The sequence below is a fragment of the Argiope bruennichi genome, chromosome X2, assembly GCF_947563725.1.
Source record: "Argiope bruennichi chromosome X2, qqArgBrue1.1, whole genome shotgun sequence".
NCBI classification, from domain to species: domain Eukaryota; kingdom Metazoa; phylum Arthropoda; class Arachnida; order Araneae; family Araneidae; genus Argiope; species Argiope bruennichi.
In genome coordinates this window covers 47,257,961-47,285,434 of record NC_079163.1, presented here as the reverse complement: position 1 = coordinate 47,285,434, position 27,474 = coordinate 47,257,961, and the positions used below count along the sequence as shown (strand labels likewise).

Here is a 27,474-nt window from a genome sequence, read left to right as displayed (position 1 = left end):
AATTAATAAACAGTAGCTGAAAATTGTGTGTTTAAGCTTTATAATATCATGGCACTTAATTATATTAAGATGGTTGAAATACACAATGAACAGAACAAGTGTAAAGCTAACACGGTTTTAATTCCCATCAAAATTTAATGTTTAAAAATAGTTTTGTGAGGGAATCATGAATGTTACGTTATGCCCAAAACTTAATTGAGCATAAACAAAAGCAACAATGTCTTTAGTTAAAAATACAAATATAAACTACCATGAGCAGTAAAACGGTTCATAACTGACCAAAAATGGTTACTCCGATCCACCTGAATACATACAAAAATTCTAAATGGTCAGAACGTAGCGACAGCATTAGCAAGAATGATCGTTCATTCCTAAGGGCCGTCATCGATCAAGGTACAACTCTTCCCATAGGAAGCACGTCTCGTCAACGGTAAGGCGTAGCCAACCCCGCACCTTTTCTGTACTCACCAGGGCGGCTAGTACTAATCACAACACCCAAAGCTTCGCATCCCCATATCTAAGATAATGTCCTCAGCTCATAAAGTAAACTTGCTGATATAACATGGGTGATAGCATGCTTTATGCCCTTGAATTTGGTGTAAATTGAATAGCAAAAGGCTATGTAGTTGTAATATTTTTTTTTTTTTCAGTTTGCTCCAGAATTTAACAATTTAAGTGAGATCTTTATTTTCGATTAAAAAAAATCTCAAAATAACAGTGTCATTCAAAAATGACCGTATCCTGATTATACACCCACCAAAATATTATTCTATTACAATTTGCATTTATAACATACTTTTCTAATAATACAAATATCACCTGTATACTGTTATTCGTAATATACAATGAGTGTAGAAAGTGCTTGTATAGGAGCGCTTTCTTGAAAGACGCTTGCTTTGCTACGCTAATTTATCCGAAATTATATAAAATTAGCATAAATTGACAAAATATCTTTTATCAAATGCAAATGTTTATAAAATCAGAAAAAAAAATCTTACATTAGTGCCAATATTTACTAAAAACTAAAAATTGGCCATTTATCGTAGTGTGGAAAACATTCGTACACTGATAGAAATGCAAGTTTTTGAAGGTACTTTGTGATTGGTTTAATTTTTATGATGACGTTGAGGACTGACGTCATTTTGTGAGTTATTTAAAAGCATTTCAGTGGAATTTTTAATGCAATAAGAAGCTGGAAATTTCATAATGGGTCGTAAAAGTAAAGAAACGAGTGTTTCCAAAAGAGAATGGATTTTAAAGCTTCGAAATAATGGTAAATCATACAGCGAAATTTCTGTTGTGATCGCTAAACTTCGTTCAACTGTGCAATCAATCATGAAAAAGTTTGCCGCCATTGGAACAGTTGAAAACAGTACACGTTCTGGACGATCATGTCTTCTGACATTTTTTCACAGACGGTTTCTGGCACGTTGTTTGAAGAAGTATCCGAAAGTAAGAGCTCCTAAACTAACACCAGAATTAAAAAACATGGGATCATTAGTTTCCATAAGTACTGTTCGAATGCATGCAGGAAAAAGAGTTTCCATGGCCGTGTTGAGAAAAGAAAATTATTTGTGAGTGAGAAGAATCGCTATTTGCGATTGGATTTCACCAAAATATACGTGAATAAAAGCCCAGATTTCTGGGACAAGATTATTTTTCAAACGAAAGTAAATTCAACACCTTTGTATCCGATGGGAGACGAATGGTATGGAGAAAGCGCAATACAGAAAATGCATCGTAAAAATTTACTGCCAACAGTGAAACTTGGAGGTGGAAACCTGCTTGTTTGAGGCTATATGAGTGCTTCCAGGTTGGTAAATTAGTTTTTATTAAAGGCAAAATGAATCATCAAATTTATATTGAAATTTTGAAAAAAATTTGGGACCTAAAACAACAAAAATGGGCTTCGATAGTGATTACATGATAATGATAGTGATCATGCATAATAATGAACCCAAGCATACAGCCCTAAATGCAAGGCTCTGGATATTATATAATATCCCAAAGTTCCTGAAATTTCTTCCTCGGTCATCGGACCTTAACCCCATTGAAAATTTACGGTACATTCCTGATAAAAATGTTAGATCCAGGCACATTTCTAATAAAAATGACTTGGTATCAGCTCTTAATCAAGAATGGGACTCCATATTTATCTCCGTAACAGCAAATTTGGTGGAATCTATGCCAAGGAGACTCAAGACATTTATTTTCGCTAAAGGATACTCTACAAGATATTAGTTGAAATATTATGAATGTATTGACCAATATATGTGTGACGTACGAATACTTTTTACACCAAGATGATGGCTTGTTTTAAATTTATAAATATTTACTCATTATAAAATTACTTTCGTGTAAACTTCACACGGAAATATTAAAAGTATGTTCCATTGTACACTTATAATTATTTAAAGTGGAATTTATATGTATAATTTTTATCAACGGGTCGCTTTTCATGTGACTGTGTATGAATGCTTTTTACACTCACTGTATATAACAGAATTTTATATTAAAAGATTATGAAATGAAATGAAAAAATGAAATTTTATATGAAAAGATTATGATTATTTTCAAATTATTATCAATAACCATATAGATAAAAAAAACTTAAGGGATAGAAAAGGGGCCCTTTATTGTAATCAAACAAATATCAGAGCTCTGTAGCTGTCATAAACAATAAAATAATGATTTTGTTTTGCATTCAGTTTTTAAGAAATTATTGACGATTTGTATTTCATTTGCTGTAAATTTATTTGTTGTCGATTTAATTTGTTAATAGTGAACTTTTTAAAATTAAGGAGCACAAAAACACAAGGGTATTGAGCCGGAGTGTCGGATGAGGTCACAGGTTTGGCAGGGTACCATCGAAGATGAGGTAACATGACGGAATGCAGGGGATATTGCATCGGTTGGTATGGAACTTCGTCATGGGACGACGTAGCCGAAAGAGCTTCGTCATCGGAGACAAGCGTGGGTGGCCTCACCAATACGGAACCATCTTTGATTCACGGAGAATCAAGGAGCCGTACCGTAACATCAAATTGCCTCTCATTCCGGGGATTAATTCTTTAAAAAAATTTCACAGGAAACTATCCTTGTCGACTAAATAATATGCAATACTTTTCGAATCCTGTCAGCTAAATAATATGCAACATTATTTTTGGAAAGTACAATGCAGGTCCGAATCAGTGAAGAGTATCTTTAATTTCGTTTTATTCTATTCTGAGTGGCATGCATGATTTTTTTACAAGGCGCATGTGCCACAAAAGCAGAAGTAAGAAAGAAGGCAAAAAGGGGCGAAACAAATGATCACTAGTCTTATATAGTACAGGATTTCCGGCCACGCTCCGATGGAATACATATGATGACCTTTGACAAGGGCAAAGAAAGTACCAATTTCATTTGACGCATTATTTTTACAAAGGAATTAAATAACCGTAAGTGAAATTGGAGCTTGGATTGGAAATTGGATATTTTTAGAATGAAGTTACTATGGGCTAAAATAAGATAAAATCTTGGAAATGAATTAAATTTAAATTAGAATTAAAATATCATTACACACACACACACACACACACACACACACACACACACACACATATATATATATATATATATTTGTTCGTTAAATAGACTTTCTTTTGATATCTCCAGAAAGAATAGTCGTATATTATAATAGGTTACCAGCTTTTTCAATTAAAAAATATCATAAACAATGTAGTTTGCTTTATGTTTGAGCACCCTAATATTTTTTTTATTCGTAACTGTCGTACACATTTCAGATCAAAGATTTTTTTTTTTTTTTTTAACAGAGACAATTTTTACTTTTTATTTTTCATATAGTGTATTTTTCATTACAAAATGTCATTTCTTTAAGAACTTTTTGTTAAATTTTTGGAAAGTACATAAAATTATTGGAATTAATTATAAATTATATTAAGCATTTTGAAGATTGTTCCAATTTAACTATTCTAAATCCAATACATAATTGAGTAGTGCATAACTTAAAACAATTTCTTGATAAAGTGATTTTTTTTTTTTCAGTTTTAATATTTGTGGTCAGTTATATCATATGCAAAGCTCTATTTAAATATAGTAAAAGAGTGAATTCAATTCCTAGGAAATTCAGTTTATTGTTATGTCTAATTTTGAAGAAGAGTTCGTTGTTCATACGTCATGAAATGTTATTTGAATAATGAATGCATGCCCTAGCATAGTAACTTAGCAGAAATATTGAATGATTAGTTGGGGAGATTATTATAGTCAAAAGTAATTTTTTACTTAGAGTAATAATGATAATAAAGCTGCACAGTTAAAAGGTAATTTTTTCAATTTTTATGTTTTGGTACCATTTTTGTATTTTATAGTATAATTTTAGTGTTGTAATTTATGTTTTCAAACTAAATCTTTTCTATTGTTACTTTTTAATGCACGTCAAACTCACAGAAAAACTTTTTTAATCAATATTTAAGAAAGATTAGCGTAAATGTGGCATAATATTATTACTCCTCCATGTTGTTTAGTGTAATGCTTATTTTTAAAAGAATTTATAAATCATTTAGTTTAAGGACATAAAAAATGTAAACTCGCAGTTAAAAAATATTTATACTTAAAAATTTCCAATTTTTAACTGAGAATTAAAGAATTTAAAGAAAAAATATTTTCCCCAAAATAATTTTTTATTAAAAAATTTGGTATTAATACTTTAATTTTTATTGATAAATAGTAATTTTACTTTAAATAAGTATTTATTTGTTTCACCAAAAATAACAGAAATAGCTATAATTTATGCTTTGTGAATAATCCAAATATGATTTTGAGAAATTTTTTAACATTTGCTTTGATTGATTCCCCTTCATAAAGCGTCCACCAATATTAATTTCTTAACTTTTATTGTGATATATATCATCAGTACTCAAGTTTAGTAACAAGTTAATAACTATCTTCGTCGACTATTAATTTATTTTGTTATAATAAGTTAAAATAATAGGAAAATTTGTTTCCAATATTCATGTGGTACGTTTAATGTGGGATTATGTTACTCATTCTTCTGCTATTCCACGTCGTTTGGTGCAAAGTTCTTATTCCCATATAAATACAACTAAGCCCCGATTTAACAAATTCATCCGGACCGAAATTTATATTCGTTAAATCATCGGGGGCTATTCGTAATATCGGGATAAAAAATAAAAAAAATCTGTTCTTACTTTATGGAACAGCCATAAAATCCTACAACACAAAAATATACTTAATTAGAAATCGTACACTTTTTATTTAGCTGCTAAAAATACAGCGAATAAGTATACACTAGTTAATTTGAAATTTTTATGTTTGCTGAGTAATGTTTGACAAGTTTCATAATTCCTGACTAAGAAACTATTTTTCGATTTTATAGAGAGAAGAAAATCCTGCATCATTTACATCCTACTGCATCAAGTGTGTTTTTACAGGTTCCAAACCATGTAAAGCATCAGAAAAAGTAACATTTTAATGGGGATTCCATTATCGATTTCTATATAAGAATCACTATTCAATGGCTTCGATAAATCAAGAATTTTACTAACTTCAGTTGCACATATATAGTGAGTGTGACATGATCATTAAAATCTATTGTATCATAGGAGTGACTTCATCATCTTTTGCATAATTTTCAACTGATGGGCCTAGAAATACCACTTTCTGAAAGCAATTTCCAATTGTGTTTTTAAAAATTTGGTACCAAGATTGTCTCACAAAATATAGAGCATCCAAAACAATGGCTTTGCATCTTTTCTCCTCATTGTTGTCCAATGATACTATGATTTTTCTCATAAGAAACTTTCTGTAATTAACTTTTACAGAATGAACGATACCAAGATCTAGTGATGGAACCATACTTGTGTAATTTGCAGGGGAAATCCCTAATTCGATGTTTTTTTAATTGCAAATTGGTGTATGAGCGGGGCATTGATCAATAAACAAAGGGATTTTTCACATTTGTATCTTCACAAACTTATTTAAAGATGCCCAAAAGTCTGTAAACAGGGAAGAAATAATTCAGGATTTTTCGGTAGATAATTTGTTATGTTTGGTAATTTTATTTCATTCGTAAGATCTTTATGTTTCTACAATATCGCGCTTTACCGCCTTTCCTATCACAAATGGCTTCAACTTGTCAGTTTCATCAACACTAATCGCAAGCAAAACTATAATTCCCGTTATATTTTTTTCCCGCCAAAGCATTTTTCATTTCTATAGAAAAACTTTTGATCAGTTTGTAAGTCATAAAACAATTCCATTTCATTTGCATCAGAAATTTGGTTCGTGAATATACTTCAATCAGGGTGAGAAATTTTTCATCACAATCTTCTACTACATTCTCATTATTTACACCAAGCTTTTCTTTGGAAACTTTTGTGGTATCTTTTCTAAAACAGTCCATCCAACAAGTGGATGTAGAAAAGTCTTTCACAGAAAATTGAGGGTATTTTCTTTGATCAGAAGTCCCTTAATGGTTGTTTTCTTGATACAAATGATGTCGAACCATCCATCCCAATAGATCAGATTCAAGAGCAGAAAAAGAAGTGGCTTTTAATGACTTTCTTATCTTCTGCGATTTTTCACCATATTCTGCTGTTTTTAAATTTTGGCCTGTCGTTTAACAATTGTAGTTGATGTCAATGCAGATTTCAAGGCGTTCGGCTAAAGTGTTCGAACGTTCTTGTCAAATTCGAGTAAGATTTTAAGGCTTTTACTCTGCATAAAACGCTCCGACAATCTGCCCTGCTTTACAATTTTTCAAAAATTCAAATGTTTTGCTAAACCGAGTGTCTGATACACCTAACTTCTTTGCGTTATGGAGTGGGAAGAGATAAGAAAAATATTTCTTGCCTTATCCATATGCAAATTACTCTCATTACTCATCAACAAGGATTCGTTTGCAACTCAGGTTCTCAGGTAACTCAGGTTATTTTCAGGACAAGATGGATTCTATACTCATTTGAAAACCAATTTAGTATTTTTCTAACTCAAACTAACAACAGATTTTTTTTCGGTTGTTGAAATAATTCCTTAATTCAGGGTTTATTAAACACGGATTTTGCCTTCATTTTAATCCGGAAAGGGAAAATTTTGTTAAATTTCGAAATTTGGTAAAAAGGAGCTCGTTAAATCGGGGTCCGACTATAACTAATTTTTAAATAATTATTTATTATAAATTTTTTATTACTTTGATATCGATGTAAAATTAATAACCGTATATTATTTTGAAGCAAAATAAGATGAATTTTGTTTGCTCCGTCGGTGATATATTGCCCCCTGTCGGAAAATTTCTGCTACCGCTTCTGAATTAAATAAATGATTTACTCATTAGTGTATAATTTTACGAGTACAGATCCATCAGTTGACAAAATTTCAAATTATTTTTTCCAACGGAAACCTCGACCCCATAGTGTAAGTAACAAATATATAATTTCATTTGGTAAGTAACAAATATATAATTTCATTTATAATTTCGTTCAAAAGAAACGGAGCTGCAAGTCTCTGAATACCGTCAGTTTGATTTTAACTACCATGTGTAAATTCCGAGATGGCAGAAAAAAAAAATGACAGAAGAGACATTTCTACCATCCACTGGAACGCAAGCAAACTGTTCTGGCTGTCAATACGGCTCTATGAGGTAGAATTATATAGTTTACATTACAGGGCTAATAGCTGAAGATATTATATAGTATGTTCACAATCTTTTTCATTATTTTGATTACTGATCAATATGAAGACGTAAATAATTTTGTCGAACATTTTGTATAATAAGATTAATATATGCTCTCCAAATAAGAATGAGAATTATTGTGTCTCATGGCCACTAAACACATCAACTACTTTTTTTTTTAAGCGAACGGAGTGAGCAATATTAGTAGCGTCTCGGGTTCGTGACTCGATTCAACTGATACCCACTATATGTGTATTTTCTGTCCCTATTAGATCTGTAATTTCTCACATAATTTACTCTCATGTTCTCTTTTACACAGACTTATTCATTGTTAACAACACATACCGATCCTTTTAATCCAGCCAATCAAGCTATTATTGACTAAAATAGAGTAGAAAGTGCAAATCCAAAAAAGATTTTATTGAAAAACTGGATGTATTGGTCATCATTCTTCGAGATGGTTTATAAGAAGAGAAATTTTTTCATGAAACGTCACTTCTCTTAAGCAGTGCTCACACGAGGCCAACTACTGCACACAATAGAACTCCACGCCTTTCTCAAGAATATCACATGACAGGACGAACACAATGGGACAGTGGCAAATAGTTACTCCGACGAGACAATTATTTGCCATTGTCCCATTACGATCACGTGATAACCCTGAGGTAGGCGTGGCTTTCTGTTGCGCGCAATAGTTGGCCTCTTCTGTATTCAACTTTAGGCGGTCGACTGAACGTTTGATTAAATTCTTTAAATCCTTAACTGTGACTGATAAGACACAAACATTTATGGAAATGTGCTAAATTAAATCCCTACTTGCCACAGTATAGTATATTAGATTGTCAACAAGGAGGGTAACAGAATGTGTTTATGATTTGAATGAAAATTTAAAGTCAGGCGAATAAAGTGGTACAAAATATTTTTAGACCAGTGAGTAATCATTTTAGGTGGAATTTTTAATAAATATGAGCGCTACAAAATATAGTACATTAAATAAAGACACTGCTAATGAAAATAACAGTATTGCTGATGAAAAGGCAGATTCAGTTGCAGGCGAAGAAGATGATATTGTTAAAAAAATCAACGATACGATTGAAAATGCAAGATCTGTATTGCGTTTTAATGTTTATGCTATAGCAGGAGGATTTATTTCTTTAACTTATGGAGCCTATTTATTTGGGCATTCTGGGTTTGGGGCTACTTCAATGGCATGCATTGGCTTAGGAGTTGCTGTTTCAGCCTGGATGATGAGAAGTAATTATTTGATAGAGCGAGATGTAGGACTGTCGATCGACCGATCGGTAGCTGTGAACGAAAAAGCCTGCATATTAGCCAGACTTACTGATCTACCATCTTGGGTAAGTTGTATCATTTCAATGTATGATAAATATGTTCATTAACATTGCATTTAATTTTTCTCCACTTATTCATTTGAGGTGGATTGTTTCAGCTCTTTATAGAGAAAACTAAAAAATATTGATTTTAGATCTTTGAATTCCCAACATTTCAGAAATCAAATGCTTTTGCTCTATAATAATGATGATTTGAGCTTTATCAATAGTATGGTATTTGAATATATGCACAGATTTATACTTTATAAGAAATAATGTTAAAAAAATTATAATTGTTTATGGGTACTAAATTCCATTAATGGTTTTTAGAAATATTTGAGAAATAAATATGAATTTTTTTAAATAAATACAAATTTATTTGAGCATTTTAAAGCCATATTTGTGAAAATTTGCTTATATTTTTGAACCATGATTTTTTTTTTCTCTTCAGAAGAATATTTTTGATAAGAAGTATCATAAGCATATGTTTAAATTACCTTTGACCCTATTTGCCTTACTTTTGTATTTTAGATTTGTGTGAAGTGTGTCATTCAGAAGGTATATTATAAGATATATTAAGGCGATGAACTATAAAACAAAGTAGGTTCTCATCCCCAAAGTATGCTTATAAATCTCATCTAAGCCCTTGGTATTTATTGTGATTGTGATTTGTATAATTTATTTTAACCCTTAACTGGGGAGGTGAAATTTTAGAACTTAACTGGGTAGTTGCGGTCTATGAGACCGCATTTCATTTACACTCAAATTAAATTTTGCAGATATTTTTCTTGATATATAGATATGTTTTAGAAATTTTTCAAAATATATTATCATTGAAAAAAGTAAATGCGTTGGAACATACATTTTCTTCTCAAATTACATGTTACAATAAATAATATTCTTGAAAAGGCATATTACTTTTTACTTTTTAAATCATATTTATTTTTAGAGTATATGAAGGCATATAGAAGACAATATAATGTAAAATTAAACATTTATATGAAAATTAATAAAAATGATAATTGGTAAAATTGGCCCTTTTTTTATCGGCTTGTGTGACTTTCATAGCACGGTTTTCTAGGGCATTTTAAACATACAGGTAAAGAACTAGTATAAAAGTCAACCTATAAATTCTTTATATATATCTCTTGGTATATTAATATATTTTATAAATTTTTCAAAATACATTATCACTAGAAAAATTAATTATGTTTGAACATACATATCAAAATCAGTTGAATGTGAACTTTCATCGAAAAACTCTTCTGTATAATTATCCTTATCACTAAAATCACTTTATGCTTCATTTAAAAGTGACTGGAGCACTGCTTCATAATAGGATTAGTAAACTGGATGATGTTTCGAGGACCAAGTTTTAGCGCCCTCTGCTAAGCCTTGTTTATCCCTGTGACACTAACAGGGAGATGCAGTCTTAGAGACCGCGCTCGAAGAGATAACTGAATTATTTTAAAACGCATCTGCTGAAATCACTTGAAAAAGTGCACATGTATTGAAGGTCACAAGACAAGAATCTACAGGGTCAATCCACTCAATTGAGCTAAAAATAGAATTGGGGTGATGGAAAATCCACCGCTAGAGGTCTCACAGACCACACATCCCCAGTTAAGAGTTAAAATAAATATAAGGTTTGGATAGTTTCAGATGAACAGCTTAATAAGTATTTTTTTTTCAGGTACAATTTAGCATTCATTGCTGCTTCATGTTTAGATTCCAAACTGAACATGTAATATTTATTATATGTCGATTAAAAAAATATTACACTTTTCATGTAGCAAGAATTGTGTAGAATACTTTAAAATGATGATAAAAATGTGTCTGTAAGAGCACTTGTAGATCATAATACATAGGATTTGGGAAATAACGGTATTGAGAAAAAATGTATATAAAAATAATGAACTTTTTCTAAAATTTGCATTTTTTTTTTAATGCTGAGTTGTTAGAATTAAAGTGTCTTGATTCAAAAGGTTTTAGGGGAAAAAAAAAAAAATGATTTCCATAAGAACATTATATTTTAATAGCTTGTATTTCAGTATACCTGGAAACAGTTGAGATAAAAGATTTGCAAAAGAAAAAAAAAAAAAAAAAAATAAGAGATGACAAATAAAACACATGCGTAAAATTGCACCAGATTGTTGTGTAATAAATGATTCATAGTTGTGGTGCATATTAGTTAGGAACTATAAACTGTAATGCAATATACAATAATTACTACTATTGCTGTTGATCCCCAACTGCCAATTAAAGTAATCATACGTTAAAAAGAATTCTGACAAAAAAATAATTTTTATCAATACTTTTCTTAATATTTCTTTGCCTTTTTTTTACTTCATTTTTTTCCTCCCATACAAATCACTGAAATTTTGAGTTTTGAATTATTTTCCTACTCTTCAAAGTTGCATTTTTAATATTGAAAAATGTTTTTCTGTAAATTTTTGTTTTCATTGACAGTTTTGTGTAACTTAAATCTGACTATATTTTCAGCCTATATATTTTATAATTAATGAGGTTGCATAATTAATTTTTCTACTTATTTGATTGTGTTAAATAGATATCTGCTTTGGATTTATTGGGTTTCCTTATCTTGGGTGTATGTGACTATATATTATATAGAATACATATATTCATACTATATTGATTCCCAAAATTGTTATATATATAAATTTATATGGAAATATGTGATCCATATAAGAGTTTATTAGTTGTGTCCAGTTTGATTAGATGAATTGTGCTGCTTAAGAATTTTTAGATTTAATGAAAATATGCTTAAAACTACACAACATTATATTAATTAAATGCATAGTTTGTTTTAAAACCCTATTAAGCATACTAGGATTAAAATTGTAAAAAAGAACTTTTTTTATAGATAAATATTTAAAAAGTTTTTAATGTTTATATAATAAAATATCAAAAAGATTATGTTTGATTTATTTCCATCACCTCAAGGCAGAAATCAAAAATTTCAGAATGACAACATTTTGATTTGAAAATCTGGCTAATATGTGGTATATAGTGGCTGATAATTGTTTTTCAGTTTAGAAATATATATATTGATTTGGTAGATAAACTAAAAAAGAAACTTTGAAATGTGTTCAATTTAGCTTTGGAAGTGAAATGTAATTGTTCAGTAAATTGGATGCAGGTTAAATGGTTCTGTTTCCAGAAAATGCACAAAGGTTTAATTATCAGTGAAAAATATAATTTTTTTTTTTTTTAATTTATGAATTGTAGAATTATTTTTAAAATCTTCATTTTATTATTTCCTTTTGATATTTCACTGTGCATAGTTTGTGTTTCAAATGTATTCATGTTTGTATTAACACTGTGTAATGTAGCTGTCACTACTAGAATAAGTAAAGATACATTTGAAATTTTTTTTTAAAGTGGGAAAATTATGCATTACTCAAATTAACATAATTATGAATACAATTTTGTGTTTTGAGATAGTAAAAGTTTTTTTTGTGTTTACAAATTATTTATGAAAATTTAAAATGTAATTTTTTAGTTTTTTAAATTTAGATGTTTTTATTAAGTTGCAAATGTAAGAAGATACCATGTTTAAGATACTAAGCTTAAGAAGTTGCAAATATAATAAAGTTTCAAAAAGGGCCTTGAGTATCTAGTACAGGGGTGGCGAACCTTTATGAATCAAAGTGTCATTTTTTCTAAAGAACTGTCTAATGAGGTATAGACGTGCTGTCAAATAATTTTGGCCTGTGATTTTTTAGAAGATAATAAAACTAAATACTAACAACTCAGAACTCTTTATTTACTACGAAAAAATACATTTTGCACTGTATAGCAGTAAATGTTTTAGTTATATGTGTAATTCTAATTAAAATAGCATTAATGTGACTTCTCTTATTGCAGATTAAATGACAAATAATTTATATTAGGATTGTAAGATGTTCAGAATGCATGCTGAATTGGAATCATCTGCCAAATGGTTTCTAAGCGAGTCTTTAATGCTATTCCTCTCTGAAAATTACTCTCAGGCATAGATGAAAATATTCTTAAAATAGAATGAGCCAGCTTCTTCAAATATTTAAATGTTTGAATCAAATTCCATTTTTCCAAAATTTTATTACTGGCATTTTTACTTTTGTTGCTTGTTAATCTTTCTGTTTCAATAATTCCAACTTTTTCCTGGTTTCAATAAATTTTTGAATCCACATTGAACTAGACTGGAAATCATTCAGTTGCATTTCAAATTCTTAAATTTCCAACTAATCGAATTGGGACAAATTCAGTTTATCAAATAAAGTCACATGCAAGCCATTTTCATCGGTGGTGTGCCCAAAATATTGTGTCGCGTACCATTGGTTCGCCATCCCTGATCTAATATATGTGTGCTAAATTTGATAGTTTTACATTAAATGGTTTATCCTGTAAAATGGTATTAGATAAACACACATTGGTTTGACATAAATGTGCTATCTCTTTAAGTTAATTTCAATATTTAAACTAAAGATTGTGAAACATGCAGTTATTTTAAAATATTTCTCTAGGCAGTTTTTGATGCTACATATCTGCAGTGAATTATGAAATTCATTTCTAAATATATTTTTAAAGATTTGTTTTGAAAATTGCTATACATTAATATTATGAAATAATAAGTTGCTTAATTTCTATTTCATTATTAAGATTTCTGCAGTATTCAGTCCTGAAAATGAGCTGCCTTTCATTTTTAGCAAGTTTTAAAATATTGTAGGTGATAAGGCTGCTCTTCTGTCATTACTGTATGAATTTGCTATTTAGATCCCTGTGAAAGTAATTTTCAATTCCTATTTAATTATAGTATCAAAAATTATAAAATAAACAAATAAGAAGATTCAAACATTCATATTTTTGTAATGCATGAATTTTTTTTGAAATGTAGCAAAGTAGCATTAATTGTAGAAGATGAGCTTTGAGTTGATCTGAAGACAATTAAAAATATATATTTATATCATTTGAACATCTGATTATTTGAAGATGCATCATAGCAGCAATTATTTTTCTAAAACCTGCTTAGCTTTACAAATAGTATTAAGATTTTAGCTTTACAAATAGTATTAAGATTTTTCTTCTTTTACTATGTGAATATTTCTTTAAAATTGTTGATATATTACTCAATACAAAGATTTTGTTACAATTCTTTGATTGTATGAAATATTTGATGTCCAGATTTTTGTCTCAAATAGAGCAAGAGGTATACAGCTAATGTCCAGATAATAATGTCCTAATAATTTAATGATCCTAATAATGTCCTCGTCCTAATAATTAAATGATTTCTGTCAATATATCATTTAATTATTATGAGGAGAAATGTAGAAATTTTGAAGAATATTAATAATAAAATATCTTCGGAACTTGTGTATTAATTTCATGCCAGAGATTAATCACCAAAAAACAATATTGCAAAAGATACCTTGTTAATTTATTGACTAAATTCATCAATGATATGGGATTAAGCCTAAAGTTTGCCAGTGGCATTCAGTTAATATGCAAGTACCTAATCTTTTTAGTTGGAATAAAAGGGAATCATTTTGAAAACATCTGAATTTTATTTGATGTAAATCATACATGCACTGCAGGGTAAAGAGGGGGAAAAATGTATATGTGTATATGAAGATAAATAGATATAATCTATATATGAAGTTCACTCTAAACTTTTATCCTAGTACCTGATAATTGTTTACTCATTAGTTTTTACATTTAAATTTGAAAATTTTCTTGAAATATTTACAAACTACTTTTAAAGCATAGAAAATAAAGATTACTTATTTTTAGATATATTTTTTTGTTTTTCAATAATAGGAGTATTTTGAATATTAAATAAAATTCATCTCCTAATAATTGTATCTCTAAAAGATGTTTTAATTTTATGTTTGCCTTTCCTGTCTTTTATCAACTTTTTTCTGCTATTTTCAAAATAAAGCAGTCAATTTAGTTTAGGTCATTTTGACTACTTCTGACATCTGTTTCCCTGTAAATTAGTGAGATAATATTGTAATTTGAATTTATAATTTATTTTGTACCTGAGAATGAATCAATATGTTTAAATGTTCTGTTAAGTGCTGCTTAATTTGGTAATTTTATTTTTATGATGTTACTCTTTGTACAAGTGTTAAATAATATTTTTCTTTTCAGGTGTTTTTCCCAGAAACTGAGAGAGCTGAATGGTTAAACAAGGTATTTTAATATTTCAAGATAATGAAAATATATTTTATTTAAAAATTTATTTTTATGTGTATATTTACCCTAAATTTTACTTCACATTTATTTTTCTGTAAATGTAGAATTATACATATATATAAAATTAAAAGAAAACATTAGAGCTTCATTTATAATAATATCACTACTAAGTAATATGGAGCTAATTAGAATCAGAATTTTGTAGCATTTTCATAATCTAAAAAGGAGGAGTAATCTCTTCAAGCCTATTTATCTAGTTCATGTTTTTATAAATGGAGCAGGTGATTAATTCTCTTTGAAGATAGCTTTATTCTTTTTTCTTGATATAATTGAGCAATTGTTTCAGTGTTTAGATACTTTTAAAAGTTTTTTGTTAAACCATAACTAATATTTGAGCAATACACACGGCAAAGCAGAAAGTAGGAAAAGGAGGGTGTGGAAATATGTTAAAAGCTTTTATAGATTCAAAAGGGATGTTTCCTGAAATTTAACTGTACATGCATTTATTTTAGCCATATTATATTTAGGTGATATTGTAGTTGCATGCGAGACAGTTGAAGTTACACAAGTTAGACTTTGACAAATTCCAGTGCTCATGCATATCAGAAGTTAGCTTTATTGTGTTTGAATTTAAATGACTAGAAAGCAATTAATTTTAAGAATACGGATGAAATGAAATTATTACATATATATGATGAAAAAAAAAAATGATAAAATATTTCACCAAATACTGATATCTCATACTTGAATCAATCTGATTATTTAGTTTCTCTTTTTAAAAATTAAATTAGAACTCAGTATCAAAAAATCTAGCTGACAGTTATTTTACTTTTACGTGGATGATGCAAACTTTATCTAACATTTTTGGTTGGTAAAATTATATTACCTAGTTTGTTTCATCTTCCATAGAGGCCTCTTGTTATTATTATGCCTCTAATGTCGGAATAAAATAATTCTGTTTTAAAGTTGAAATTGTCTCTAGGAATCTACTTTCTTTACCTGAAGTGTAACTTTTAACCATTTTTGGACTAAATCATAAAATATTTGCTCTAGTTTCTTTTTGCTAATTTGGTGACTGGTTGAAGTTGCCAAACTTTTAGGATAATTTCACATCAAACTCTGATTTCCTAATTATATATGATGCATTATAAGACAAAGATAATTGGTAGCTAATGACCTTTGACAAATCTAAGAAGAACATAATTCAGAATAATAGGTATTTGCAAATAAGATTCTTGAAAAAAGTCTTGTTTTTCTCTTTTAATCAACTGTCATTCCAAAACATTCTGTGCAATTAAATTTTGGTACGATTATGAGGACAAAAAAAAAAAAAAAAAAAAAAATCAATCCAATGATTTTATGTTTGAAACTTCTAAAACACCTCTATCAGATTTAGAGATTCTTCATAAATTGTTGGTTTGTAATATAAACATGTTTCAGATTTTAAAACAATTTTGGCCATATGTTGGAACATATGTGAAAGAAATGCTGAAGGAAACTATGGAGCCTAGTATCAGACAGAGCCTACCATCTTATTTGCAAAGCTTCCGATTTGAAAAAATTATTCTTGGTGATATGGTAGGTAACTCCTTAAAATATTTTCTTGTTCAAATATCTTATAATAATTTTTTAATGAAGAATCTTCTTATTTACTAATTATAAGTGAAAAAAATAGAAAAGTTTTAGTATGATTGATAACATTAGGTAATAGTAATAACAGAAGAGGGACAGCTACGAAATTTTTTAATATTTAATTTTAAGGCTGCCTCTCTTTCTTGCTAGAGATTAATTATAACTACCTAGAGATGCTTAGTAAAGGCTACTGCACTGTATTATTTCTCTATTAATCAATTTCAAAGATTTAAAATATTCTATAAAAGCTTGTGGCATTTGTTTTTCTAAGAGTGTTGAAATTTTTCTTTTAGAGTATAATTTACTTACACTTGGAAATCATGAAAATATTGGGAATTTAAAAAATCTTCTATAAAACTGGGGAAAATGCTGGAAATTTTGAAATTTTCCTTAAAAATGAGGAAATTACAAGGAATTTTTTAATTTCTTAGATTTTTTTCCCCCTCAATCTACAAAATGCCATCTTTTTTAGTATTGTGATTAAAAGATTGTCACCATTACTCTAAAAACTAAACATCATTCTCGGTTGCTATACCGCAGAATCATCTTTTTCCTACTTGCTCTCATTTTCATCTACTTAGATCAGTTCAGTATTTAATATTGAAAAGAAACACTTATATTGGAATAGTGACTACAAGTTACTTAAGACTAATGGAGCTACTGAAACAGAAAAAAGACATTTTTAATAGAGTGTTTCATATTTATGAAGAGTACTACACACTAACACACACACACTCAAAGAAAAAAAAGAATACATGCTGTTTTAAAAACTGCATCTTGTTTTAAATCCACATTTATTGAAAAGTAATGCAGTATCACATGAAAATGAATAGCTGAAAAAAAAAGTGAGTCAAACAAATGCAAAGTTTTGCAAATTAAGTTGTTGCACAAGAAAAGAAAATGAAACTATTGACTAGGAAAATCTGTAGAAGTTGCAGAAATTATATGTGAACTATCTGAATAAATGGCTCATATATGAATTGGCAAAAGAAAAAAAAAACATTGTCTTTGTTAAGTAATTATTAAATGTTTTGTATTGCGATAGCAGGAATGTTATTTTGCGTTTCATTTCACTCGAGTCCTTAATTTTAAATTAAAGGGCATGAGGTAAGTAATGAATATCTTTCTTTCATTAACACATGAAAGTTGTCTTGTTAAAATTCTTGGCAATAATAGAGATATTTTTTTTGTATGTAAATATAAACATTAATTTATTATGCTGTTATTTCAGGTAATGTTAAATAGTTGCTTACTTTCTTTTGTTTTTGCCATTGATAAAACCTTGGGATGGGCTGGTACATGAATACTGTTTGTGTATTTCCTCTTATACTGTGTAAACATACAGGTAAAATACAGGGAATTCACCCCCCCCCCCAGATATCAGTGGCAACCCTGTTTGAGGATCAACTACATAGATGGGAGTATTTGGGTATGCATATATTGCTTTTTGTAATTCCTTCTTTAATGGAGTGCATAGCATGATGAAAAATACTTAAAAATTGCTTACATTTGAAAATAATTTTTGAGTTCCTTAAAAGTGTTTGGTTTTGAAAAAAGGTTCCTAAAAAAAACACCCAATTTTCTCGAGAAATGCATACTTTTCTCAGATATTGAATACGATAAATTGAAAACATGTTTGTGAGGTTCATTCATTGAGAAAGAAAACTAACAAAAAGGGAAGAATTTAGAGAAATCCAAGCGTGTCAACATATATTAAGATAACACTTAATACACCTTTTCCCCATTCCTTTTTCTTTAGCAGTGGGTTTTGCCACTTATTCTAATACTGGAAAGGTCATTTTGAGGGGGCTGTACAAAATATTATGTGTTATGTCAAACTTGTTGTGTGCAAACATTTGAACAGTTTTTATTACCTTAGATCATAAGAATTTATTTGAATTATACCTGATAAATGTTATGTTTAATTTTTTGTGTGTTATTAAAGAATTATGTAGATTGGTCCATTCAATGGAAAATAAGAATAAAGCTAAAGGAATTTGTTGTGTCAAATAGTTAGATGTATTGAACATGGAAGTACATTAGGTATTCAGTCATTCCTTTTTAGTACATTACGTTTTCAGTCTTTGTTCTCATTAATATATCATTTTGGAGTAATCCCCTGAACAATCTGTTAAAGGAATTTTACTGCATTATATTGAATTATAATTCATTGCAGTGTGTAAACATTAGTTTATTGTGTAAAATCCAGTTTGACGAAATTTTTATTTGATGCCATAAGTTTTCAATGCCTTCACATTTTTTTCAAGTTTACTTTTTAAATGTTTCCATCTATGTGAAAATTATCAATTGTTGGATAAATCCTGTCAAAATTTATAGTTTTAATTTAAAAAAATTCTGGTCGATTTAAAATTAAAAAAGGTGCATTCCAAACTTTTATTCTTCACTTTTATTCATTCCTTTTTTGCAACCCTTATAATATTTTTTACTTGTGAAATCTTTCTATACATATAAAGATTTGTCCTGAACAGCAAATCGATGCTCAGTATAAACTATTGAAGTTAGGAACATTAAATTTGGCAAGAAATTGCTTTTTGGGTATAAGAGGCCAACTAAGAACAAAATTTTAAGTAAAAGATTAATTAAAAACTAAAAGCAGTACTTTAGCATGTTTTTGCCATAACATCAAAGCATATTATTATACAAAAATTACTTTTATACTGTCTTAAAATTGAGGAAATAAAAAAAGTAACTTTTCAATGATATAAATTTTGTTTGAATGATTGTGTTTTTTTTTAGTTTTATTAATTAAAAAAATTAGTTTTGTAATTTGATTTTTACTGTAATGAAATTAAAAACAATATCATTGCTTTATCAGATTGTTGAGTCACGTGCAATTTTTTAATTTAAAGCAATCTTTCTTTGCTTTAAATTAAATTTTAAAAAATTAAAGCAGTTCATTGAATTAGACTCGCGTAATGAGTGTTTTTAAATCACGAGGCAAAATTATATATTGTTTCGCACTATCTTGAACAAAAAATTTTTTAAATGTGGAAACTGGCATTTTTTTTTTTTTTCATTTTGCTTCTAATTACAGAACTAGAGTGTATTTAACTTCCTGAATTTGTTTCAATTAATTATTAAAAACTAGGAATTGTTAGAACATTTTCATTTCTTCATAAAATATATAATCTCATTTTTCTGTAATTTTTTTTAAAACTAAAATATGAAAATTTGATTTATTTTTGCATATAGGTTAAAAAGCATAATTTAATTAAATTTCCGAAATGTTGTTGTTTCTTATGGCACTTGCCATGGACAAGCCCACTGTTACGAAGACAGCGATTTAAGTCGGTGGGGGAGTGCTCTTGTTTTTTTAGTAGCGCCAACTAGGGCCAAGAATAAGACTTAGCTGCTCCCGCATCACTCATTCGCTTGAACAACCCCTTTTTACAGGAGGGCACATTCACACATCTCACAGATAGAACAACGGAAGAACAACCATGCCCAAACCGCGATTCGAACCCAGGACTCCCAGATCACGGGGAAGACGCGCTACCCCTATGCCAGGACGCCGGCATTTCCGAAATGTGAAACGTTTAAGAATGCTTTCTACTAAAATGTGAAACGTTTAAGATTGCTTTCTACTAAAGTCCAGAAGTAAAAACGATAAGATAATTTTTTTATAGTCTAAACAATACTTTTTTTTGTTTAAAAAAATTGATCTAAAAACACTGAATTAGAACGTAGTATTGTTCTATTGACAATTTCATGGTAGTTTTGCTAAAGCTTATGGTGGTCAAAAACCTGGAATGTTTTAGTTATTAGATTTATTAGGTTGCAAATAAAATGTTCTTAATTGCTAAATATTTAGAGTTAGTGCAAGAGGAAATTTACATTTTCCATCCCAGCCATGTGAATTCGCATTTGTTGTCGGATGTATAAAAATACAAAATTTTTGGTCATGCTATGCTTTTATATTGTGGTTGACATTTTCAGACATGATGTATCCATCCGAATTAATTCATAATTTGTTAATTGAAAGATGTAAAAGATCACAGAATATATTGTTAATTTTGTAAAAGTTGGCTTTATTTTTTTGGTAATGATAGTTTGCATTATTATTTTTTTGTCAAACTAGGCAAACATCTTTCATTTTAAAATAGAAAACATTGTGCAAATACAAAAATAAATATTAAAATTTAAAAAAAGTATATATTTAAAATTAATGTTCGCCCCCCCCCTTTAAAACTGTGCATTATTATAAAATAAAACACATTTTTTGATTAGAAAATATGCAGAACTATGTGTGCATGCATGTACAAAGGTTTTCGTTTTTTTTTTTTTTTTTTTTTTTGGGCTAAGGTGCATAAAAAGTATTAATGTATTTATTTTCTTTGGCTAAGGTGATAAAAAGTGCTTAATTTTTGCTGCAGCTCCTTTCTACACATCCTGTTTAAGAGTAGAAAGGTATAATGGTTTATTCTGAAATCTTTGTACTATTTATTTTCTTTTTGCATTAATAATGTTTTTTAGTAATCCAACGTTTTTATCTCAGTTCATTAATTGTTTCAACTTTTGTTGTCTTAAGAAAATGTTGCATTCTGATTTATAATTATTAACACATCTTATGAAGTAATTAAAAAAAAAAATTTGCACATTTATTATTAAGTTTCTTTTATAATGTATACATTTTAACATTGTATACGTGTATTGTTACATTTGTTCAAATATCGTTGTAAAGAGTTCGTTGAAAAATCTAGTGACTATAAAAAGCTTCTTAAAAATATATGTATTTTTTTGTAGAAGGGCATATATTTTTAATCATATAAAAAACTCATGTACAACTGAAATTGATAGCTAATCATTTTGTGTGAAATTTCTTTATTTGTTTGATTTAAGCATTTCTCTGGAGCATTAAAAATTAATGAATTTTTTTAGGTTTTGAAAGAAATATTTTTAGGTAATTATTTTTTTTTCAAGTTAAAATGAAAATGTATGAAAAAGTTTATTCGAATTCATTTATATATTTTTAATATTTTTTCCTAAAGTCAAAATTGCCCTGGTATTTGGAATCAAAATGAAATTAAGATTTTTTTTTTCTCTTTCTTCTATACAATTTCACCTCTGTTTCTTTAAGGAGAAAGAAAATTTTTTATTGACACTACTTTCCAGGGCTTCATATAATTATGAAAAAAAGAAAAAATAATAATATTGTGAAATGCATGATATATGAAAATCGTAACTTTTAATGCTCCACCTTTAGCTGAAAATGGGATTAGTTTTCTGTGTTCCTCAAATTTTGTAAGGAACGATTATTTGATATATTCTTGAGTAACTTTGTTAAGATTAATAAGTTGTGACTAATACAATCAGAAAAGGTTTATTTTGATGTTATACCACTCTTTAAAAACTTTTAAATACTGGTATTTTTTAATAACCCTGTTTAAAATCTTCTGAATAAAAATTCAAAGAGAGCAATTGCTAATATACAACCCTTTTAATTCTAGATACTTTCCTTGTTAAAGATATGTTAAAATTCTTTTTTTCCATTACATTTTGGAAAATTATTCTCTGTATTCAAAGTAGAACTTTTCTGTATAGTGATTTGTGAAAACAGTTTTATTGCTTAAAGAACAATGCTGTATCAAAGTATTTATTGCTATATAACAGAATTCATGTTCTTGTGTATAAAATTGTATACTTCCTCTCTTAGCCACCTAGAATTGGTGGAGTAAAGGTCTATCAAGAAAATGTGTCACGGAATGAAATAATAATGGATTTGGAGATTCGGTAAGCATTTTCAAGCACTATCAGATTATATTTAGTTGACTTCAAAATTTTTAGATTTCAGAATTGATATAATTTTGAATAAAATTTACTGTACTTTATGAGATACATAAGGATGTTTTGCTTTAGTGTAATTAAGCTCACTATTTGTCTTAAACTAAATCCTGTTATTGAGAAAAGGAATTAAACAATGATATAAGTATTAATGATTTTCCCTAAGGAAATAATAAAATTTTTATGAGCAGTAACTCATATGCAGCACTTTTATTTTTATTTAAATTTAATATATTTTGAATTTTTACCATGTCATCAATAAGGAAAGATTGAAGAAGAAATTTTAGTATTTATAAAGTGTCTTCTGAGAAAATGGTTTGTTAGCAAATAATATATTTTTATTATTACTGTAGAAATTAATAGTTTTGTAAATATTTTTACTTTTATGCTTAATGTAATTATTATCGAGTTACAATTCAGCATTATGGTTTTTAGCATTTTTTAAAATTATTTAAACTACAATTAAGGAGAATGGATATTTCTACAATAAATGATCCTTGCTCATAAGAATACATTTTACTTAAAAGGTAACATTTATTCTTATGAGCAGTATGTTGAGATATTTAGATTAAAATATCAAATTAGATAATTAGGAACACTGAAATATTACTAATTAAGAAATATTGATCTAAAATGGGATTATACCAATGTATATGTTTATCAGAGTTTTCACCTTTTTGTATCTTATGTTATTCTGAAGTTTGCTGAGATTAATCTATTATTTGGAAGTAATATCACCTTGTCATCAACTTATTTTTTTTTATTATCATATCAATTTAAAATAGATTAAAAATTGCATGATTGTTAGATTCTGATATGCATTTTTTTCTTTGTCATTTTGATCAAGATGCTTATCTTTAAGTGATTGTCAGTGAAATGGAGTAACTTCATCATATCTCATTCTTAAATTTTTTGATTATGTGCAGTGGCATATTAATTACATGTTTTGTTCTGTTAAAACAACGTCTACATATACTGCAAAAAAAAAAAAAAAAATAATAATAATTATTTTAACACTCAGTCACTTGAGTGTCTTTGTAGGAAATTGATATTTAAATAAATCTTGTGATAGATATTTTTTTTAAAACAGGAATATTGATTTTTTTGAATGTGTTTTTGTTAATTTTCATTGATAAAAGAGTGCTTTTTATTGAGCACTGTCTATAAATATTTTATAAATTTAAGTGCTTGAGAATTATTTTATGCATCTATTCATTTTTGATGAATGTTTTACTAATATTTTCGATGTTTTATGTCATATACTAAGATTAAAATTTCCCGATTTCTGACCGCAGTCTTTTTTTTCAGTTACTCAGGTGATTGCAATATTCAAGTTGGTGTTAAAAAGTTTAAAGCTGGAATAAAAGATCTGCAGGTAAAAACATGTTTCAATTACATTCTTCTTTGATGGGCTTGTAAATATTTGTGTAGGTAATTTAATAAATATCAAATGTGGGCTAACCTTTTATATTTTTACTAGGGAATTTTTTTGAGTAGTAAAGTTTTCCTTCACAACTTTGTCATCATCAAATCCGGTTTTTTATTTTATTGATAAACTTTCAACCCAATATCTAATTTATAAAATTTTGTCATGGGAATTAATCAGTATTGCTGATCAGAAAAATTAGTTTCCATAATTATATCAGACATGATATATTTCCATGGAAAGCGGATTTCAGCGTTTCCGAAATCGCATTTTTCAATCTTAAGATTGATAATTTTCTTTTTACGTAATAATTCTGTAGTTCTCAAGTACTTTTCCTATAAGTGTATTCATTTTATTATTCATTTAATCATACTTATTTTACTTTCGGGTATTTATATGTGGTACAATTCATTATTTTATGAAGTTCAGCTTTTTTTTGTTCCAGGCCAGTGCCATGTCTGTTATATTCATGTACTGCAACTACTTATTGTAATAATTTTTCATATATGTTATTGAGGACTGCGACAATAACATTAGTTTAAAAGAAAAGAAAGTTCAGAAAATTTTCATTTTAATTATCAGCAGTTGTGAATTGAACTCTTAATTTTTGTTTGTTTGTTTAGTTTGAAAACTTTTTATAGATAATGAAAAAATGTTCTCCCCCCTCCCCATTAAAATTCGGGATTGCAATGTTGAGAAGATAGAGATATTTTGAAGTTTTAGCTTTTTGGATATATCTTAACTCAGCTGTTTTTAATATTGCAAATGTGTAATCGTATTATTTAAAAACTTAAACAAGAGGAGATATTAAAAATCGTAAATTGATAAGCTCATTAAATAAAGTTTATTTGTTTTGAATTTTTTAAATTGAAACTCAGATTCGTAATTTTTCAAATTGAATGGGTTTTGATTAACTTGAGTTTTGTAATTTTGCTTCATTTTTAAAGATATGTTATTTATTGGATTTTTCTGTACTGGAAAAAGAAGGTACTAGAATTGATTTTTTTTGGTAATTAGATTTTTTGTAATTTTGAATTAAAATTGTTATTACATATAGCTTTATAAGAGTAATATTTAATTTTATAATTTTGATATACTGTGTTTTGAGTTTTAAAACATTTGCAAAACCTTTTTTTTACGGACATTTGACCTTCTAAAAATTGTTCCAATATTGAAATGTGGAATCTTTTTTCTGTTATAATGTAAAATATTTTGATTAATTCAAGGCCATTTTATTTATTTATTAATTATTCATAATCATTGTTTTATTATAATTTTTTAGCAAAATTATCTTGCAAACTGCTTTAATGAATTTATAATATATACATTATGGCAGTGTAAGAAAACTTACATTTCTTACCTGAAAAATGGTTAGAGCATAACTTTTTTATTAGACCACTCACATTTATATATTTTCTCATAAAATTGTATTTCAACATGATTCCTAATATATTTAGAATACATGCCAATCACATTCACTAACAGCAATATTTTCTACTACTCTTAGAAATTTTGACTGAGTTAAAGCTTTGTACTTAACTCTAATTTCACAAAATTAGTGTTTTTATCTACTTTTCTCTGACAAACAAACTATAAAATAATCTTTTAGTGGAATGCATAATTTATGTTTGCGTTAAACCATTCCAAAGTCATCTCAATTTTAAATATTGTCTTTTATCTTATAAAATAAAACTACAAAATATATCAGTATATTCTTTTCCTGAAAATTTTCCAAAAAACTTTATCTTTTTTTTTACTATTGGGTGTGAAATTTATGTTATGAAAGTGTGTTTTGCTCTGTTTTGTTTTTAAGGCAATTGAAATTTTTATATAAAATCTTTGGTCATTTCTGTGATTTTAAGGATTTTGAAATATTTATTAGTTTGGCATAAGATTTCTTTTATAAATTTTTGAAATAATCTAAGATTCTACGGTCTTGTATTATTTGCAACTTGTACAGTTTTTATTATTTTTACTTGTCTCTTAATATAACTCCTGATATTTCTAGTAAACAGCTGTAAATATAAGAAACTTTTGGAAAATTCATCATTAATATTAATAATTTTTTAAAATTCTTGATGCTTTATTGTGAAACAATTTTTGTTTTTGTTGATTTTTATTTAATTATTGTGATTTAGATAAGATCCGATAGCGATAATTTTAGTACTTTTGGCATATTATATGGGATAGATATATTTACTTTGATAGTCTTTGAATTTATAATGAGTTATACTTAATATTCTCGTTTATTTACACTTCAGTGCTCTTGGCTGCATGTATAATGTTTTGCAGTATATTTATAGCTACTTTGAGTAACAGCTACTAATATGGTTGTCATTATTGGTATTTAAAAAAAAAAAAAAAAAATGCGGAAAGTTTCATTTTTTTCGAAGTGTTCTTTTTTGGGAGACATTTACATAGAAATTCATTTTCTAAAAATTCTTCCTTTTCATATTGTTCACCCATAATATATAAGGATTATTTTTCAGCATTGCTAATTCTGTTACTTTCAAAAATTGAAACTTCTTGTTGTTATATTATTGTTGTCTTATTTTATTTTCAGATTTATGGAACTATGAGAGTTGTTATGAAGCCATTAGTTAAAATTATTCCTCTAGTTGGGGGCGTTACTGTTTTTTTCTTGAATAGACCAGTAAGTATATGCAATTTAATTTATTTTGTTGCATAAAGATTTACTTACAATTTGTTTCATTTTTATAACTTAAAATATAAAGTTTTGCATAGCTCAGAATTTTATCCACAGTATAATTTGATAATGGTTGTACTACATTTTCAAGTGATTTAAATTAAGGAAAAGATAACCTCTTTGCCAATTATTAAAGTGAAACATGCTGCTGATTCCTTGCCAAAAGATTGAAATGTATGCTAGTCATTTTAAGGTTAATATACATTCACATTGCATATTAGAAAGTTGTTCACTTTAAAAAAATTTATTTTGTGTTATTATTTCAAATTCTGTAGAAATCATAATTTTAGCAATTGCTGGGAATTGATTTATTTCTGGTTTTTAAATATGAAAGTGTAAATACATTCATATTAAAAGATGAAGGAATTGACATTTATTGTCACACTTTTAGGGGATTCCATACTATTACATTTGTGGTCAAATGTTTTAGTTTATCAAAAGGTATTGGCAAATAGGTGATTTTTCTCACTCAAACTTTCTCACCCATTGAATTGTTCTTGTTTTAAAAAATGATACTAGAAAATTTGCATTCAAATTTTTGCTAATTTTTATTGATCATTAAAATTATCTGCTTCGTGTGCAATGTATCGCTTTGGGCAATTTAGTTTGTAATCAAAATCACTTTTTCATCCACTGCCGTATCCATTAATTAAATTAAATTTTAATTTCCAAAAATTTACATGGAATT

The 27,474-nt window shown here is 27.9% G+C and overlaps 1 protein-coding gene across 1 annotated transcript in view; it reads left to right on the top strand.

Moving 5' to 3' along the window:
- Window positions 1-8,446: 8,446 nt before the first annotated feature.
- Window positions 8,447-27,474, top strand: part of LOC129960144 (extended synaptotagmin-2-like) — a 54,529-nt gene continuing 35,501 nt past the window's right edge. The window contains exons 1-6 of the mRNA XM_056073322.1: window positions 8,447-9,051; window positions 15,175-15,216; window positions 16,660-16,797; window positions 22,526-22,602; window positions 23,962-24,028; window positions 26,643-26,732. Of these exons, the coding sequence (XP_055929297.1) occupies window positions 8,659-9,051; window positions 15,175-15,216; window positions 16,660-16,797; window positions 22,526-22,602; window positions 23,962-24,028; window positions 26,643-26,732 (807 nt within the window). The 5' untranslated portion in view covers window positions 8,447-8,658. The remainder of the gene's footprint in view (window positions 9,052-15,174; window positions 15,217-16,659; window positions 16,798-22,525; window positions 22,603-23,961; window positions 24,029-26,642; window positions 26,733-27,474) is intronic.